The sequence below is a fragment of the Bison bison genome, unplaced genomic scaffold (genome assembly GCF_000754665.1).
Source record: "Bison bison bison isolate TAMUID 2011002044 unplaced genomic scaffold, Bison_UMD1.0 scf7180017864291, whole genome shotgun sequence".
Lineage (NCBI taxonomy): Eukaryota > Metazoa > Chordata > Mammalia > Artiodactyla > Bovidae > Bison > Bison bison.
In genome coordinates, this window is record NW_011494863.1 from 10,890,213 (window position 1) to 10,909,884 (window position 19,672).

The 19,672-nt window shown below is 41.4% G+C and overlaps 1 protein-coding gene across 5 annotated transcripts in view; it reads left to right on the plus strand.

Annotated features, from left to right (window-relative positions):
* The window catches only part of ARHGEF37 (Rho guanine nucleotide exchange factor (GEF) 37), a 92,395-nt gene that overhangs the window by 4,541 nt on the left and 68,182 nt on the right, over positions 1 to 19,672 (plus strand). For all 5 annotated transcript variants that reach the window (XR_826174.1, XR_826173.1, XM_010850538.1 and 2 more), the window contains exons 2-3: positions 12,371 to 12,567; positions 13,998 to 14,121. Coding sequence is in view for 3 of the 5 variants with exons in the window: in XM_010850538.1 (XP_010848840.1) it covers positions 12,382 to 12,567; positions 13,998 to 14,121 (310 nt within the window). In the remaining 2 variants the exon portion in view is untranslated. The remainder of the gene's footprint in view (positions 1 to 12,370; positions 12,568 to 13,997; positions 14,122 to 19,672) is intronic.

The following is a 19,672-nucleotide window of genomic DNA, read 5'->3' on the forward strand; positions in this document are numbered from 1 at the left end:
GGGTCGCTAGGAGTCAGACACGACTGAGTGACTTCCCTTTCACTTTTCACTTTCATGCATTGGAGAAGGAAATGGCAACCCACTCCAGTTCTTGCCTGGAGAATCCCAAGGACAGGGGAGCCTGGTGGGCTTCAATCTATGGGGTCGCACAGAGTCGGACACGACTGAAGCGACGTAGTAGTAGTAGTAGTAGTAGTATACTACTTGCAGGAGAAAGTAATGAACTATTGATACATGCTATGACATGGATGAATGTCAAAATAATTTTGCTGAAAGGAAAAAGCCAGATAAAGCATATGTATCGTATAATTACAATATAAAATTCAAGGGGAGTTCTTCTACCTTACCTCAAACTTTGTGGTGGTTTCTAAGAGTTGTGTGTCTAACTTCATTTGTAACAGTGTCATTGGCAATTTGATCACTGTTCTGCCAGTGTTCATCCAGGTCATTCATTCATTAATTCAATTAATTGAGCATCTAGAGCATCTACTGGGGAAGGGAGTGGTTCCTTGGAAGGGAGATGGGAGTCAGAGAAGACTTGTCTTGGTTTCAATAGAGAAGTAAAACAGTCACTTTTATGAAAAACATAAAGAATGACCACTGCACTCTGGTGCTATGCATTGGTCAGGAGGCTGTTGTACTGATTCAGGAGAAAGGTGGTAGAGGTTTAGATTCAGGTGGTCTCAGAGATGGGAAGCACTAAAAGAAATAATAGATATCCTTAAAAAAGCAAGGAAGATCCCAGAGGTTGACACTGATCAACAGTCTTTGAATTGGGTATTTTATTGGTTTTTAGTCCATATTACTGTCCTATTGCCTCCCCCTCTCCCCCAGCCGCCATCACCACATCTTATGCCATTATCTCATCTTATTCCTTATTTGTAAGGATTTCATCAGAGATCAGCAATAACTTCCTAGTCCAGTTCCACTAGCTTATGGTATTCCTTTGCTCTACTGATCTAGTCGACTTTCATGAAAGGAATGAGGATAGTCTGGCATGACCTGTTTGTCTTTTTTCTGTTAACCTGTGGTGGCTCCAAGTGATCTCTGTTTCCCTTTCCAAGGGCTGATAGACTGTCTGTTTTATTCGAGTGGCAGAAACCCAACTCAGAGTGGGTTAGGCCAAAGTGGGGTGGGGAATGAAAATGTGTTAGCTCATATAAAAAAAAAACAAACCCAAAGGGAATCATTCTCCATCATGGCTGGATTAAGCAATGCTTTCAGGGCTCAGTCTCATGGTCTCTCCATCTCTCAGCTCCGTTTCATTGGTATTAGCTGCATCGTCAGTCATACTCTGCTATGTAGTTCTTATTATAATCATCATGATTAGGTGCTTTCACCATCTGCTTCAGTGTGATCAGCCAAGTGTCTTTAGACGTCATTCCTCTGATCCACGGTCATGCTAATCTTTCCTGTTTAACAATAATAGTAACAAAAACAACAGCTACTGTTCTTGAAAGCTTATTACATAACAGGCACTCTGCTAAACACTTTACGTGGATTCTTATGAAATCTTATAACAACCCTATAAGGAAGGTTATTTAGTTATCCTAGGAAGGCCACATGGATTGATCGCAGAATCAGAATTTGAAATCAGGTTTTTTAGCTCCAGGGTCTGGGCTCCTAATCTTGAAAGAGTGACCCCTGCAGTCACTCTTTAGGGCTAAGAAGAGGAAAACAAAGTCATCAAACAATGTGCCTAGTTTTTACTTTTTCTGAACATGAATGTTAAAATTTAGTTGGCAATCATAGTAGGGGCAGAACTTTGGAATTACAGAATTAGTTTTGTTAATCCCAGATCCTTCTGGGTTTTAGAGTTCTGGAAGTTCTTTGTACAGGACCCTCCACTCTGACTCTTGTATAAATGAGGCTCATTAGCCAGGATCCCTCTGTTGCCATTCTCATTTTTATAGGTATTTCCTCCCTTTATTCTTCAACAGTCTTTTGTTAGTGTGGTGTTTAACTTTTTCTTTGTTAGCCTGCCCATGAGCCCTAATCCCTAGAGGTTTTATATCTATTTTTTTCCCCCTTGAATGTTTAAATTGACCTCCCTCTCTAACTTGAGGTGGAAGACTGATGGATGTTCATCTTTTCCTGCCATGACATTTTTACTTTCTGAAGGAACTTTTAGGGTGAACTTTCTTCTGGGACCTGCTTACTTCCATTTCTCCATTCACTTCTGACTGGTCAGAATTAGGTTCAGAGTATCATTTCCCTTGTTTGTTTTGTTTTGTTCTAATATTTATTTATTTGGCTGTGCTGGGTCTTAGTTGCAGCATGTGAACTTCTTAATTATGGCATGTGGGGTCTAGTTCCCTGGCCAGGGATTGAACCTGGGCCCCTTGCAATAAGAGCTTGGAGTCCAACCACTGGACCGCAAGTGAAGTCCCTCATTTCCCCTGGTACTTCTATCTTTAAAGGGGTGAAATGACCAAGATGTCCATTTACTCAGTCCCTCTGCTTTTAGTGGAATGAACCTTGGAACAAATAACCAGATATTTTAAATGCCCTACCCTTATTGTAGAACCCCCTTTCCCCCCTTTATTTGTATCCTCATAACCCAGAAAAATCCTTAACAATAGGATTTTTGGAAATAGCTGCTCCAAATATTTGTTGAATGAATGTGTGAATGCCCAAATTTTCTGTGCCAGTGTGTACAGAGGAGGAGAGAAGAGAAGAGAATTAAATGTTTTATCCTATCCTAGATTCAGATGCCATCACTGCATAACATTCAACAAACACTTTTCTTTTGGTACCTACTGTGTACTAGACTGGGGCTTCCCTCATAGCTTAGTTGATAAAGAATCCTCCTGCAAAGCTGAAGACCTCAGTTTGATTCCTGGGTTGGGAAGATCCGCTGGAGAAGGGATAGGCTACCCACCCCAGTATTCTTGAACTTTGCTGTGGCTCAGCTGGTAAAGAATCCTCCCGCAATACAGGATACCTGGGTTTGATCCCTGGGTTGGGAAGATCCCTTGGAGAAGGGAAAGGCTACCCACTCCAGTATTCTGGTCTGGAGAATTCCATGGACAAAGAGTCGGGCATGACTGAGCGACTTTCACTTCACTTTACTTCATGTACTAGAGTGATTTTATCTTTAGTTCTTAATTGTCTATCACAGGACATCAAGGAGATCTCAGAACTGAGCATAGACTAGACTCTATTGAAAGGCATATTTTCCCAAATGTATTCTCCAGGACAAGCCTCTTTATCAGACCAGACCAAGAAGTAGAAGAGAGACCCCCATCCTGCTCTCCTAGGCTTTTAAGCTGCATTTGCAAAGATAGTGGCTAACTTAAGCTATCTAATACTTTGTTTATTTAACTTTTTATTTTGAAATAATTATAGGTCAAGAGTGAAGTTCCAAGGATAGTATGGAGGTTAGGTATATCTTCACCAGGTTCCTCCAATGGTTGCATCTTATTTCAATGTAACATCATGTCAAAACCAGGAAGTTGGCTTTGATATAATTCACGTGTTTGATTTTAGATGTCCTTTTATCACCTGTAGATTTCTGTAACCACCACTTCAATAATACAGATGTATTCTATCACCAGGAAATTCTCCCTGTGCTATTCTTTTATAGTCACACCCACCTCCCCTCCACCATCATCTCTAACCAGGCGATCTCTACTCTGTTTTCTCTATCATTTTAGAAGTTTTATAAATGAAATCACACAGTAAGCTGTTCAAGTTGGTTCTTTTCAGGCAGCATGATACCCTCAAGAACCATCCAGTTGTTGCAGTCTATCAGTAGTTCATCCCTTTTTATTTCTGAGTATTCTGTGATACTGGATATACCACTTTTTTTTTTTTTTTTTTAGCTATCCTTACCTATTAAATCCCCCTATTAAAGCAACATTTTGATTGTTTCGTTCTTAGCTTTTACAAATAAAACTTCCTCAAACACTTGTAGACAGGTTTTTGTATAGGCGTAAGTTTTCATCCTCTGGAATAGATGCCCTGGGTGCGACTGCTATTAAGTGTATGTTTTAGTTTTTAAAGAAACAGACAAACTATTTTCCAAAGTAGCTGCACCATTTTATATCCCATCAGTAACGTACGAGAGATGCAGTTCTCCACATCCTTGCCAGTGTTTCCTAATTTGATGGGGTAGGTAACAGCTTTATTGAGTTATAATTCACATCATATAATTCACCCATTTAAAGTTGTACAAATCAGTGGTTTTTAGTATATTTGCTGAGTTGTGCAACCATCTCCACTAATAAATTTAGAACATTTCACCATCCCCAGAAGAAATCCAGCCACTACACTCCAAATCATTATGCTTTCAGCCCTGTAAGCTACTAATCCATTTTCCATGTCTATAGATCTGCCTATTCTGGACATTTCATAGAAACAGAATCATCAAATACGTGGTCCTTTGTGACTGACTTCTTTCATTTAGCGTAATGTCTTTAAGATTCATTTATTGTAGTTGTAGCGCATATTAGTACATCATTCCTTTTCATTGCCAAATAATATATAATATTTTTAAAGAAATAAAAATGTGCTTCTTTCCATTACATGGGATATAAACTAAGAGAACAACAAGATGCTGCTCTGAGAGAGTGTCCCGGGCCTGGTGGGAGGTCTAGATTGCAATTACTGTAAGTGCTATTTTAAATATTGAGCAGTTCTCTCTGAAGTATTACTTACGGCTTTTGTATTACTTATGGCTTGAAGTATTACTTAAGGCTTGAAGTATTACTTATGGCTTTTCCTTCTGGAGAAGGAAATGGCAACCCACTCCAGTATTCTTGCCTGGAGAATCCCATGGACAGAGGAGCTTGGTGGGCTACAGTCCACGGGTAGCAAAGAGTCGGACACGACTGAGTGACTTCACTTTCACTTTGTTAATTTAGCAACAGTTCAGAGTAGCCTTAATAGGTCTCCTGAAATCCTGTCGGAATCTTTCTAGAGAAGCAATGCTCTGGATGATAAATGTCAGTGATTCAGGCCAGGGACAGGTTAGTGGGCCACAGGCAGCATTCAGGAGCTGGACTAGAGCTATGCATCAGACAGGTATGTTCCAGGCTCTTCTGGGCCTTCTGCCTTCTGAACAACCTTGCTCTTGCCAAGCACCTGTATAAGTTATCTGATCCATGGGTCAGTGTCAGGACAGAAACTTCTGCTACTAATACATGAAAAGGAGCATTCATGTATGCAAATACATATTCATATATGTATCAGCATTGTGAGACAGAGAGGAAGACACAATAAATGGGTGCTCATCTTGTCTCCAGGAGCTTAGTGTCTAGATGAGGCATAGCCCTAGGTAACCCGAGTACAAGGCTGAATGGGACACATGCCACTTTAAATATTAGGAACTATTTTGTCTGTTCAGAAAACAGCAGAGAACAAAATAACAAATGCCCATGTTCTTACTACCTAGCTTTGTTTAATTTTGGCATTTTTGTCATATCTGCTTTAGTTTTTTTTTTAAAAATAGAACATCTTAGATATTCAGCAATGAAAAGGAAGGACCTATTAATAACATACAACAGCTTACATCAATCTCTAGGGAATTATGCTGAGTGAATAAAGTGAGTCCCAAAAGGTTATATATTATGTAATTCACATATAGATACTCTGTGATTTACATACATTCTTTTTTTTTTTTTAATGAAATTTTATTTATTCATTTATTTTGGCCACACTGCCCAGCTTGTGGGATTTCAGTTCCCTGACCAGGGATTAAACTCCTGCCAGGCAGTGAAAGCACCAGTTCCTAACCACTAGACCACCAGGGAACTCCTTACATACATTCTTTTTTTTAATTTTATTTATCTTTTTAATTGGAGGATAATTACTTTACAATATTGTGATGATTTTTGCCATACATCAACACTGCATACATTCTTGAACTGATGAGAGTACAGAAATGGAGAACAGATTCTTATTTGCTGGATATTAAGGATGAGATCGGAGAAGGCAATGGCAACCCACTCCAGTACTCTTGCCTGGAAAATCCCATGCGTGGAGGAGCCTGGTAGGCTGCAGTCCATGGCGTCGCTAAGAGTCAGACACGACTGAGCGACTTCCCTTTCACTTTTCACTTTCATGCATTGGAGAAGAAATGGCAACCCACTCCAGTGTTCTTGCCTGGAGAATCCCAGGGATGGGGAAGCCTGGTGGGCTTCCGTCTATGGGGTCGCACAGAGTCGGACACGACTGAAGCGACTTAGCAGCAGCAGCAGCAGCAAGGATGAGATGGGGCTGCAACCAAGTGGGTAAAAAGGCAACATGAAGGAAGGATCCTCAAGAAAGAACTGTTCTGCATCTTGGCTATGTTGGTGTCAGCATCTTGGCTGTGACAGTGTACTGTAGTTTTCCCTGATGATGTCATTGGGGAAGTTGGGTAAAGGGCACATAGAACCTCTGCATTATTTCTTACAACTGTGTGTGAATCTCTGGTTATCTCAAAATTAAAACTTTAACTGAAAAAGCCTCTCCACTTTGATACTCTTCCCAATTCCATTGCTCTAGCTCCCTTTGCAGAGGTTACTTTTATCCTGTGTTGATGGAAATAAATCAATAAACAAAATATAATAGGAATAAGAAGAAGTTTTGTGCTCGCTTCGGCAGCACATATACTAAAATTGGAACGATACAGAGAAGATTAGTATGGCCCCTGTGCAAGGATGACACGCAAATTCGTGAAGCGTTCCATATTTTAAAAAAAAAAAAAGAAGAAGAAGAAGTTTTATTTGAGCCAAACTGAGGACTTTAGCCTAGGAGACAGCCCCTCAGATAACTCTGAGGAGCTGCTGCAGAGAAGCATGGTTTGCAGCACAGTTTTACATTATTATGTCAGAATAAAGAATGTCAAAGAGGTCAGGAATATACTCCTTCAAGGTTACAGAAAAAACAGATCAGGGGCTTCCCTGGTGGCTCAGTGGTAAAGAATCCAACTGCCAGTGCAGGAGACACAGGTTTGATCCCTGATCCAGGAAGATCCCACATGCTGCAGAGCAGCTAAGCCTGTGCACCGTGACTACTGAGCTTGTGCTCTAGAGCCTGGGTGCCGCAACTAGTGAGGCCCACGTGCCCCAGAGCCTGTGCTCTGCAACAAGACAAGCCACTGCAGTGAGGAGCCAGAGCACTGCAACTAGAGAGTAGCCCCCACTTGCCACAACTAGAGAAATGCCCCTCGCAGTGAAGACCCAGCACAGTAATAAATAAATAAATTATTAAAGAAAAAAGTCCAACAGATCAGCATGTTCACAGTAAGTCAGTATGACCTTGGCTCCTGGGGAGGGAGTCTTATCATCGAAGGCATACCAACATTGGTATTCCAGGAAAGGAGGCATTTAATCCTTAACATAGACATTCTTTACTTGTGGTCATTGTGCCATTTTCTTCAATAATTAAAGCAGATATGACAGTGTATGTCTGAAAAGTCACAAACAGCCCATTTTAGTTAGCAGAAAATCAAGTTAAATCATGTATAAGCCAGAATGACTTCCCTATACCTCAATATGTGAAAATTTCTTTAATTACCTGGATTTATTGCTAATTACATCTACAAAATATTTAATGCCTATGCTACATGTATTTGTCCCTAAACAAAATCTAGCATTATTTCACATATTTTATTTTATTTTATTTTTTTTATTTCACATATTTTAAACTTTTAAAAACTTTTTAATTTTTTTTCTTTTTACATTTTAAACTTTTAAGAAATAGTATTATTCTGGCTTCCCAGGTAAAGAGGGTAAGGAATCTGCCCACAGTGCGGGAGACCCAGGTTAGATTCCTGGGTCAGGAAGGTCCCCTGGAAAAGGGAATGGCAATCTACTCCAGTATTCTTGCCTGGGAAATCCCATGTACAGAGGAGCCTGGTGGGCTATAGTCCATAGGGTTGCAGAGTCGGACACCACCGAGCAACTAACACATACACTGTATATCCTTCTGGGACTTGCTTATATATATATTTTTTTCCTGTTTACAACATCTGTGAGTAAATCCATGTTGATACATGAATCTATAGTTTTTTTTTTACTGTTCAGAATTCTATTATGTGATTATACCACAAGTTATTTATTCACTTGCATTGAGACATTTATGTTTTTTCTGATTTTTTGTTGTTTCATCAGTACTGCAGTGAACATTCCCATCTATATTTCTTGTGTGTATATGGAGAAGTTTCTCAGAGGTGGGGGTATATCCAGGAGTAGCACTCCTTGGCCTGATAGTTTGTGAATTTTCAACTTTTCTAAATATTGCCAAGTTGCTCTTTAGGGTGGTTGCAACAGTTTATATCATCATATCAGTATATGAGATTTCCCATTCATACAGAGTCACCAACATTTTATTTTCATATTTTGCTGATCTCTTCAACATAGAATGGTATCTCGTTATGTTTCTGTTTGCTTGATTTTGTTTTTGGCTGCACTGCATGGCTTGTGGGATCTTAGTTCCCTAACCAAGGATTGAACCTGGGCCCTCAGCAGTGGAAGCTCAGAGTCCTAGCTGCTGAACCCCCAGGGAATTCTTAAATTCTTAGTTAGTTCTTAAATATATTTAGATAAAGCTTTATCATTTTCTCCATAAAGATTTTGTACACCTATTATTATTATTTTTAATTGTATGTGTGGCTTGTGAGATCTCAGTTCTCCGACCGAGGACTGAATTCAGGCCATGTCAGTGAAAACCTGGAATCTTAAACACTAGAACGCCAGGGAATTCCCCATCTTTTGTTAAATTAAGATATTTAGGAAGGAATAAATAACACGTTGTTATTGAATCTTTTTATTCTTATGCTGCTATTTTTCTTTAAATGAACTCTTGAAAATTGTTGTTGATTTGCACAGGAATATAATTTATTTTGGAATATTGATCTCCAGCAAAATTGAGAAATTCTCACTTTTTCTTATGTTTAATTGTTCAGTTTAGTTCAGTTCAGTTGCTCAGTCGTGTCTGACTCTTTGCGACCCCATGGACTGCAGCATGCCAGGCTTCCCTGTCTATCACCAACTCCCAGAGCTTACTCAAACTCATGTCCATCGAGTCGGAGATGCCATCCAACAACTATCTCATCCTCTGTCGTCCCATTCTCCTCCCGCCTTCAATCTTTCCCACCATTAGGGTCTTTTCCAGTGAGTCAGTTCTTCGCATCAGGTGGCTAAAGTATTGGAGTTTCAGCTTCAGCATCAGTCCTTCCAATGAATATTCAGGGCTGATTTCCTTTAGGATCGACTGGTTGGATCTCCTTGCAGTCCAAGAGACTCTCGAGTCTTCTCCAGCACTACAGTTCAGAAGCATCAATTCTTCAGCACTCAGCTTTCTTTATAGTCCAACTCTCATATCCATACATGATTACTGGAAAAACCATAGCTTTGACTAGACGGACCTTTGTGGGCAAAGTAATGTCTCTGCTTTTTAATACGCTGTCTAGGTTGGTCATAACTTTCCTTCTTCTGTTAGGTGCATACCACTTCTGTCCTTCATTATTTAATTTTTAGTTCACTTCACAGCAGTGTGTGTGTGTGTGTGCGTGTGCGCTCAGTTGTGTCCAACTCTTTGCAGTCCCATGGATTGTAGCCCGCCAGGCTCCTCTGCCCATGGAATTTTCCAGCAAGAATACTGGAGTTGGATGTCATTTCCTACTATAGTGGCTCTTCCAAACCCAGTGATCTAACCCACATCACTTTTGTCTCCTGCATTGGCAGGCGGATTCTTTTCCACTAGCATCACCTGGGAAACCTCTTCAAAGCTATAAAAGCATATAATTTAAAGAGATGGATAGTTCTACATTTGTGATGAGAAGGAGAAACAGGTAATTCTGTTGTACAGTGTTTGTTATAAAAAACACCCTGTCCTCTTCTCTTGCCTTCTCCAGGCACTACCAGGCAGTTCCTTCTGTTGATTTTAGCTGATTGCACACATGTACTGTTCCTTCTTGAGCAGTACAATTTAGGCATTGTTCCTTGATTCTCGCTATGGAGGATTAGACTTTAGCTCTTTTTGACTCCTTCTCCAACACCTTGTCCTCTCAGTACATAATATGAATTAGATCACTTGCATTATTACCTGCGTAGATTCTATTTATAGTTGAATCAGGTAGTGACGCATAATTACTTTTATCTTTTCTGCACAATCTTGTTGAATAATTTTTTTGTTTGTTGGTTTATTTCTTAGTTTCACCATGTATTGTCTGTGTAATTGCCTAAATAAGGACCATATTCTCTGCTGTTTCAGTAAATTTGTCCTCAAGACATTCTAGTATCTAGCCCAGACTTTTTGCTGTCTGTCACCAACAGTCAAACTTAGGATTTCTTTTGATCTATCTTGGGAATTTCCTTGGTCTCTCTCACATATTAGGTTACCAGTTTCCTGTATCTCGTGTCTTTTTTTGTGTGATTTATTTCTTTATTTTGGTAGAACATAGTTTCCTGACAAGGAAACTATAAGGTAGATTCTCCAGGCCTTCAGGATTCTGAAATTTCCTCCTAGTGTGTTTAGATTTGATTTTTTTAAAAAAAACTTACCCTGCTTGGGACTTGTACTTCCTAGATCTAACCAATAATATCTTTTATAAATTTTGGACAATTATTAGTCTCATCTCTTCATATATTGCCTCTTCTCACTCTCTTTATTCTTGTCCCCTGGAACACAGAGTTGGTACATGACCTTATTTCAGTATCCAGATCCCTTAATTCTCTTTCGTATTTTGCATGATTTTCACTTTCTTTTTAGCAGTCTGGATAATTTCTTCATATCTATCTGCTCCTTTCCTATTTCTCTTTCCTAAATATTTAAAGTGTCCATTTAGTTTTTAATTTTGAAGACTAAATTTTTAACATCTGTAAGTTTTGCTTGGTGCTTTAAAAAATCATACAGGTCTTTATTTTTTGTGTGTCTTTTCTTTTCCTGCTTATTTTATAGTTTCTGACAGTTTGATTGTCTGATGTTCTGGGGATCTAATCCTGCTCTTGCTGTCTCTGATGATGCTCACTTACATTGGAGTTCTTGTAATTTTGGATTTTAAGTTCATCTTCAGGACAGGGTTATCTCTTGGAGTACCATGTGGCCTAGATTAAGAATGTGTCCTCCTGGAGACATTTTAGTTTTTCTGTGGGTATTAATACTAGCATTAGTCCAGGACTTCTTTTTTGTTGTGGCATATTTCTCAGCATTGAGTTCCTTGGAACACATGTGTAGTATACATTTGAACCTGCGATCCAGTGAAAGCAGGCCTGTTATGAGTTTTCAGGAAGAACTTTTCCTTTACTCAGGACCCAAGTCAAGATGAAGAAACATCTTTGTCATTTTCTGTGTAGGTAGAGGGGCATTTCTTTTCTACTCCCCCATTTCTCTAGTGTGCTTGAGGAAAGGAGCTTGTTTCCTGATTCTCCCTGGGCACTAATGCCCAAGTCTCTGAATCACTGAGCTGGGCAGTGCTCTCTTCTTTGCCCACCCTGTCCACTTTGGCTACAGCTGCATCAGCTTAGCTGTTCCTGCTCTGGTTTTCCATTCCCTCTGGTTGGGGATCCCTGCTGATTTCCTTTACTTTCTTGCAATACTTGCCATCCAGTGAAAAGGCAGTTTGTTATAGCTGATCTTGCATTTCTAGGTGTTTTGTAGTAGGGAGATTTTTCTTTTCCATAGTATTGCCATTTGTACTTTTTAAACTTAGAGATGGAAGAGAAAAGAACATCTGGCTGGGAGGATCAGGAAAGGCCTTAGAGATGAATGTCAGAGCCTAGAGGCATGGGAGGGGTCACAGCAGGTGCAAAAGCACAGAGGCAGGAAATGACTATGCAGGAATGGAGAAAAGCATGTGACTTTCTTTCACTGGAGTGTCAGGGAAGAGGAAAAATGAGGCCAGAGGCAGAGGATACCAGATCACAAGCTTTGTTTCAGGAAGTTTACACTGGGAGCATGTACAAGATGAATGGGTGTGGGTGGCAGCAGGTGGGAGAGGGGTTTGGATTTGAAAAAATGATTCTGGAGGCTGTGGAAATAGTCAAGGTGATAGGTAGTATGGTCTGAATGGGGTAGTGGCAGGTGAAGAGGAGGGAAGAGTTGGGAGAAAGAGGGTGAGAGAGTCAGTGAACCAGATAAAGAAATCTGGGTTGAGAGCTGCAGGGGGTGGGATGGGGGGGCGGTGGGGGAGCAAAAAAGGAAGAAAAAGCCAAGCAAGCACATTGTCTTAATCCTGGGAAATGAATTTAAAATGTCAACAATTATCTGAGCTGTGTTCTACCTTTTAAGATTTGTTCAAATACTAATAAATAGTTCATCTTGACTCTGTAGGCAGCTAAAGATGTTTTTAGGCCACTTGGTGAATAGTTGTCTCTGGACTAAAGGCAGCATGTTCCAGTAGAGCTCCCAGAAGTGAATCTGGATGTGTCTGTCTTTCCAGAACCTGCTGACATGACGAATCATGGGGACGATGCTCTGTCCTCTAGAACTGGTGCTCCAGATGGGGATGATCGACTCTCTGAGGACAGATCCTTGCTCCAGCAGAGGCTGGCTGTCAGGGAACTCATCGACACTGAGGTCTCCTACTTGCACGTGCTCCAGCTCTGTGCCTCTGACATTAGGAGCCGCCTGCAGCAGGTACCTGGGTGGGACCACACTCAGCTTGTCTTTAGAGAGGCAGACATGGGTCCCGGCTTCTTAGACCTCACATCTGTTCCTGGGGCAGGCTTGATGGAGGGGAAAGTGGTGAATGTGAAGTCATGGTACTTCTACTACTGGCCCTGCAACCTTCAGCAAGGCTTTTGACACCTTGGAGCCTTAATATAAAAAGTGTTAGTTGCTCAGTTTTAGTATATTCTTCTGCTAAATGGGCAGAGAAGAATCACCTCAGAGAATTAAATGAGCTAATGGATAAGATAGCCCTTTATTTAGTTTAGAACAGATTGTTTTAAGTGACCTATTTGTAATTGTCTCATTTAGAGGGTGGTAACATGAAAAAGTTATCATTACATGGGTTTCTAGTTTAGTATTCATTTTTTACATCTTTTTCGTCCCAGTTTCAGAAATAACATAGGCTCTCTTTCTAAAATTTCAACTATCCCCCAGCATGTAAGGTCCATAAGGGGAAAGGCTGTTTATTAATAGTTCAGTGTATTCCAGTTCTTGACATATAAATAATGGACTCCAATTACTATTTATTGAATAAATGAAATAAGCAGATAATGTAGATGAAAACCCTCCCTTATTTTACCCTCCAGAAATTGGGATATTTCCTCTGGAGGCATTAAACAAACAAATATAGATTGTTACTTATTTTAGCAAAAGTAAAGCATACTCTAGATGTTTTTCTACAGTTAGCTTCTCCCACTTGATTGTGCATCCAGGGCTTCTATCTATATATATATCCTATATAGGGCTTCCCTGGCAGCTCAGCAGTAAAGAATCTGCCTGCAGTGCAGGAGACACAGGAGGTGTGGGTTCAATCCCTGGATTAGGAAGATCCCCTGGAGGAGGGTATAGTAACCCACTCCAGTATTCCTGTGTAAAAAATGCTATGGACAAAGGAGCCTGGTGGGATACAGTCCATAGAGTTGCAAAGAGTCGGACACGACTGAAGCAACTGAGCACAGTCAACATATGTAGATATCCTGCATCCTTTTAACAGTGGTGCAGTTTAGCTCATAGGGCTGGAGTTCAGAATGTATCTAAAGGTAATAGTGGTAGGTGCCAAGTGTGTCAGAGCTGGAAAGAAGTCCAACTTCCCACACTTACATGGCAGATGGGGAAATGGGAGAAGAAAAATTATAGTTGGCAGCAGACCTAGGATAACGCAGTTCAGCTTTCCTTTCATGGTGAGTGCTCCATCTCTTCCTCTCTTCTCTTAGAGTAATAAAAATACCTAACTTATAAAATTTCAAAGTCCTTTCAAACATTCCTCTGAAACGGTCTTCCCAAGAGAGATGGAACCCCGATGGCGTGACTATTCTGGACTACTGTCCGAAACCTACCAAAAAATCACTCTTATCGAACTCCTGAGCGACCTTCCACGGAGTCTTTGTTCCTTTTAGCTGCCACAGGGAGATCTGGATGTCCTGTTCTCAAACATTGATGACATCATCAAGGTGAACAGCAGACTGCTTCATGATCTGCAGGAGACAGCCTCCAGGGAAGAAGAACAAGTGCAGCTGATCGGTGAGCAAAAAACCAGGCAGTTGGCAGCCTGAGATTCCCGTGGAATTGTTCTAGGCATGTGGTCATTGCTGTACTTTCCCCAGCATTCCAGGGAGATGCAGCTCAATGAGAGGCTGTTTTGGGAGTCCCTGAAATACAGCATGTCAGAGCTGGCAGGACCCTCAGATGATATCCAGCCCAACCCCATCACTATAGACGAAGAGACTGAGGCCTCACGACAGAGAGGACATACTGATAGACACATAATTAGTTAGTGGTGTGGCTGAGACTCTATCCCAGGGTTTTTCACAGTCATTCACTCAGTAGGTGCTTAGTGATCACCTGCCGTGTGCCATTCACTGTGCTGTGTGCTGAGGTAACAGAAGGGTCTAGTCAACCAGAGGGTCTGATCATCTGTTCTTTTGGGTTAGTGAGTGAGAGAGACAGAAGATACACAGATAAACAGGAGAATTTTAAGTAGTAATTTATAATTTAAAGAATAACAAATATGGTAACTTTTGAGAAAAGAGAAGGCCTCCTGAGGAGAGGACATTTGAACTGAGACCTGTTAGGGAGGAGCCAGCTATGAGATGATCTGGACAGAGTAGAGAAAATAGGTATGCAGAGGCCTATTCTTTGGCAGAGATGAGCCTGGGATATTTGATGGACAAGGCTGGTGAGGCTCCAGGGCAATGAGTGAGGGGAGAGTATAGGAGATAGGATAGAAAAGGCAGAGAAGGACCAGATCCTACAAGGCCTTCTAGGAGTGTGGATTTTCTCCTAAGTGTGATGAGACCTCACTGGACAATTTTGAGCAGGGGAGTGATATGGTCAGATTTCTTTTTCAAAGATCCTTTTGGTAGTTGTGTACAGTGGATTGTGAAAGAGTGGCAAGAGTGGAAGTAATGAGATCAGCTGGTGGTTTTACCTTCACCTAGGTGAGAGATGGAGGTGGACTCCTGATTCTGAAATAGTTAGGATGACCAGACATAAAGGAGGAGGAATGAGTAGGTGTAAACCTCAAACTTCTGCAGCCCCTTCCTGTCTCCTGTTCTGGGGCTGCTTAATGAAACTTCTATGTTTTCAGGTGGAGTCAGAGGACAAAGGTGGATGGGCTCAGAAAGGTAGATGGGTGCAGGCTCAGGAGTTGTGATGCACAGGCGTAGTGCTCCATGGCCTGTGGGATCTTCCCAGACCAGAGATTGAATCCATGTCTCCTACATTGACAGGTGAATTCTTTATCACTGAGCCACCAGGAAAGCCCGACTATTTCCTTTAAATGATAGAGGAATACAAAATTAAGGAACGAGATTTTTTTAACAGTATCTAGGTAATATTTTTACCTTTTATCACTTTATCTATATTTCTGTTAATGGTGACCACTTATTTGAGTGAGATTTTTTATTACATTTTATTTGCACTGGATTTTAGTTGCAGCATGTGAACTCTTAGTTGAGGTATGTGGGATCTCGTTCCCTGACCAGAGATCAAACCCGGGTCCCCTGCACTGGGAGTGCAGAGTCTTAGCCGCTGGACCACCAGGGAAGTCCCTTGAGTAGAAATTGTTACAGCCTCAGGTTGAAGATGCTCCAGGGATGTGGGGACTCTGAGGTCAGCATCTTCTGTTGGTATGGGTTTGAGATTCAACTAATTCCTTGTTAAGAGTCCTTACCTGTTCATCTCTGTCTTCCAGCTTAACCTGTAAAAAGTTAAGATGCTACTTTGTCCATGCCTGGTGACATCTCCATTCCCTGGCTTCCCTGTTTCCCTGATAGATTCGCCACATAAAATACAGGATGCCCTGTTACATTTGAATTTCACATAAACAATGAAAATTATACTAAGTTTACTGAATTATACTAAGTTTATCCCATGGAATACTTGGAACATACTTATATTAAAACTTTCGTTATTTATCTGAAGTTCAAATTTAACTGAGCATCTTATGTGTCATCCTCCCCGCCCCTCCCCCCACATTTTGTCAAGCCTGTCCCCTGGCCTTTCCCGAGTGTACAGAAAATAGCCTTCTCATCCTCTGCCCTTTGTGGTTAGCCAAAAAGAGATACAGAGAATCCACACGGGCTTTTGTTTTCCTAGGTGCAACTTTGTGCTTAATCATGGCTGAGCTGGTTTCAACCAGCTCTTCCTATTCCTCTCTCAGCCCCCAGGCCCGGCTATGCAAGGGAGGCCCTTATCCCAGTTCCATACCACAGCATTTTAAAAGATTTTTGGACATCAGGCATGAACTTCCCAAATGAGTCAGGTTCCGTGTTCTTATGAATGATTTCAAATGCAGCTCCCGGTGGAGTTCCCCCACGGGCTCCTGTCACTGGAAGGCACCGTGTTCTAGTTCAGTCTTATCTAAAAGAAATGCAGTGTGAGCCATGAATTTAATTTAAGACTATTGAGTAGCTCCATTAAAAAAACTAAAGCAGTGAAATGAATTTTAATGATATATCTCATTTAACCCAATATATCAAAATAATATTTCAACATGTAATTAGTATAAAACTTATTCGTGATACATTCTACTTTTTTTTTTTTTGGTACAAAGTCTTTGCAATCCAGTGTCATTTACACTTACAGCACATCTTAATTGGGATTCTCCATATTTCAAGTTCCCAGGAGTCATATATGGCTCGTGGCTTATAGGTCAAGTGGTTTAGAACAGGGGCTTTGGAATCTGACTTGCAAGGTTCTGTCACCCACATCTCGTCTCTGAGCCTCAGTTTCATGCCATCTGTATGAAAATAGTACCCATTTCGGTGCCAGCCATGACTGTGGGTACCTAAATCAGTCCTGAATATTCACTGGAAGGACTGATGCTGAAGCTGAAACTCCAGTACTTTGGCCATCTGATGCAAAGAACTGACTCATTTGAAAAGACCCTACTTCTGGGAAAGATTGAAGGTGGGAGGAGAAGGGGACGGCAGAGTATGAGATGGTTGGATGGCATCTCCGACTTGATGGACATCAGTTTGAGTAAGCTTCAGGAGTTGGTAATGGACAGGGAAGCCTGGCGTGCTGCAGTGCGTGGGATTGCAAAGAGTCGGACACAACTGAGCAACTGAACTGAACATGAAATAGCCCTTTTTATTCTCATGACCTTGTTACTTATTGATTATTATTATTAGTGGACAACAGAGGATCTAGGTATGCTGCATGCAGTCCATAGGGTCCCAAAGAATCGGGCACAATTTAGTGACTGAACAAAAACATTATCATCCCCATTTTATTGAAGAAAAACCCAAGACTCAGAAAGGTTAAGTAACTTTCCTAAGGTCAAACAGCTTGACAAGGCAGAGTCATGATTTGAGCAGCTCCGTCAGACAACATCCTGCCTCCCTTTCTCATTTCTCCAGCCAGAGGTAGAGTGGCCTTTTGAGAGTAACTCTTAGCTGCTGTGACTTCTTTCCAACCTGTGACTAAGGAGGACAAGAGGAGAAGAAATAAGTCTTTGGTGTCCCTGTATTCCTGCCTGTTGGACAGCTCTGCTCTATGCTCTAGGGAAGTTTGCTTTCCTCCACCTTCAGTTATAGAAACACCCCTGCCCCTGGCCATGCTGGTGTGATGCAGTTTCTTTGGCAAAAGTCACATTCCTGCAGAAGAACCTAAGTAGAGAAGAATGTGGGAACCGCCCCAGGTTTCAGGGCTACGCTGTCTCCAAGTGAGGTCATCTCTGCAGCTAGCTGACCTCCCTATCCTATGCATTCTGCCTGACTGCAGTTTTGGGTAGTCTTTCCTGGTCACGTTCTCCCTTGTTCTGGGGGCTTCTCCGGAGGGAGTTCTTTCTGAGCATTGTCTTGACCAGCACTGGGGAGGGGTTTTGCTTCCTGTGGTGGTAGTCTTGCTGTGGGAGCCTTTGCCGAGAGCTGGACCATGCTAGTCCAGTTACTCCCCGTCTCAAGGGGGGCCGGGTACATTTCACAGGTACAACACACAGCATCAGCAGGCTTTAGGCTTAGCTGGGCTTCCTGTGGTCTGTGGCTTACTTGCCCTTTTGTGACTAATACGTTTCTCTTCACCCTCACCACTATCCAAATAGTCTTGCTTTTTTAAAAAAGACGTGTATTTATTTATTATTGGCTGCGCTGAGTCTTTGTTGCTGCGTGGGCTTTCTCTAATTGTAGAGAGTGGGGCCTACTCTCTGTTGTGCACAGGCTTCTCATTGCGTGGCTTCAGTTGTAGAGCACAGGCTCTAGGGCACATGGGCTTCAGTTGTTGCAGCTCATGGGCTTAGTTGCCCCAAGACACGTGGGATCTTCTCAGACTAGGGATCAAACCAGTGTCCGCCAAATTGCAAGAAGGATTCTTATCCACTGGACCATCAGGGAAGTCCTGTAGTAGCCTTTTAATAGCTATTCCTCTTTCCATGTTTTACTCCTGATTTAGTCTCAATATAGTATAGCTCTAATAGACATTTTTTTTTTTACAGCACTTTCAGATTTACAGAAAAATTAAGTAGAGGGAATTCCCAGTGGTTAGGACTCTATTTTTCTTCTACATATATTGCTTGATTGATGGCATTAAAATTGATTTATAATATTCTTAATATATATTAATAGTTTCATGTGTACAACATTTCATTTGATTTTATATATACTACAGTGTGCCCACAACTGAAAATTTAGTTTTTATTTGACACCAGGCAGTTGACCCACTTTAACTGTTTTCAGTTCAGTTCAGTTCAGTCGCTCAGTCGTGTCTGATTCTTTGCAACCCCATGAATCGCAGCACACCAGGCCTCCCTGTCCATCACCAACTCCCGGAGTTCACTCAAACTCACATCCATCAAGTCAGTGATGCCATCCAGCCATCTCATCCTCTGTCGTCCCCTTCTCCTCCTGCCCCCAATCCCTCCCAGCATCAGAGTCTTTTCCAATGAGTCAGTTCTTTGCATGAGGTGGCCAAAGTACTGGAGTTTCAGCTTTAGCATCATTCCTTCCAAGAGCACCCAGGACTGATCTCCTTTAGAATGAACTGGTTGGATCTCTTTGCAGTCCAAGGGACCCTCGAGAGTCTTCTCCAACACCACAGTTCAAAAGCATCAATTCTTCGGCACTCAGCTTTCTTCACAGACTAACTCTCACATCCATACATGACCACTGGAAAAACCAAAGCCTCAACTAGATGGACCTTTGTTGGCAAAGTAATGTCTCTGCTTTTGAATATGCTATCTAGGTTGGTCATAACTTTCCTTCCAGGGAGTAAGTGTCTTTTAATGTCATGGCTGCAATCACCATCTGCAGTGATTTTGGAGCCCCAAAAATAAAGTCTGACACTGTTTCCCCATCTATTTCCCATGAAGTGATGGGACCAGATGCCATGATCTTCGTTTTCTGAATGTTGAGCTTTAAGCCAACTTTTTCACTCTCCTCTTTCACTGTCATCAAGAGGCTTTTTAGTTCCTCTTCACTTTCTGCCATAAGGGTGGTATCATCTGTATATCTGAGGTTATTGATATTTCTCCTGGCAATCCTGATTCCAGCTTGTGCTTCTTCCAGCCTAGCATTTCTCATGATGTACTCTGCATATAAGTTAAATAAGCAGGGTGACAATATACAGCCTTGAT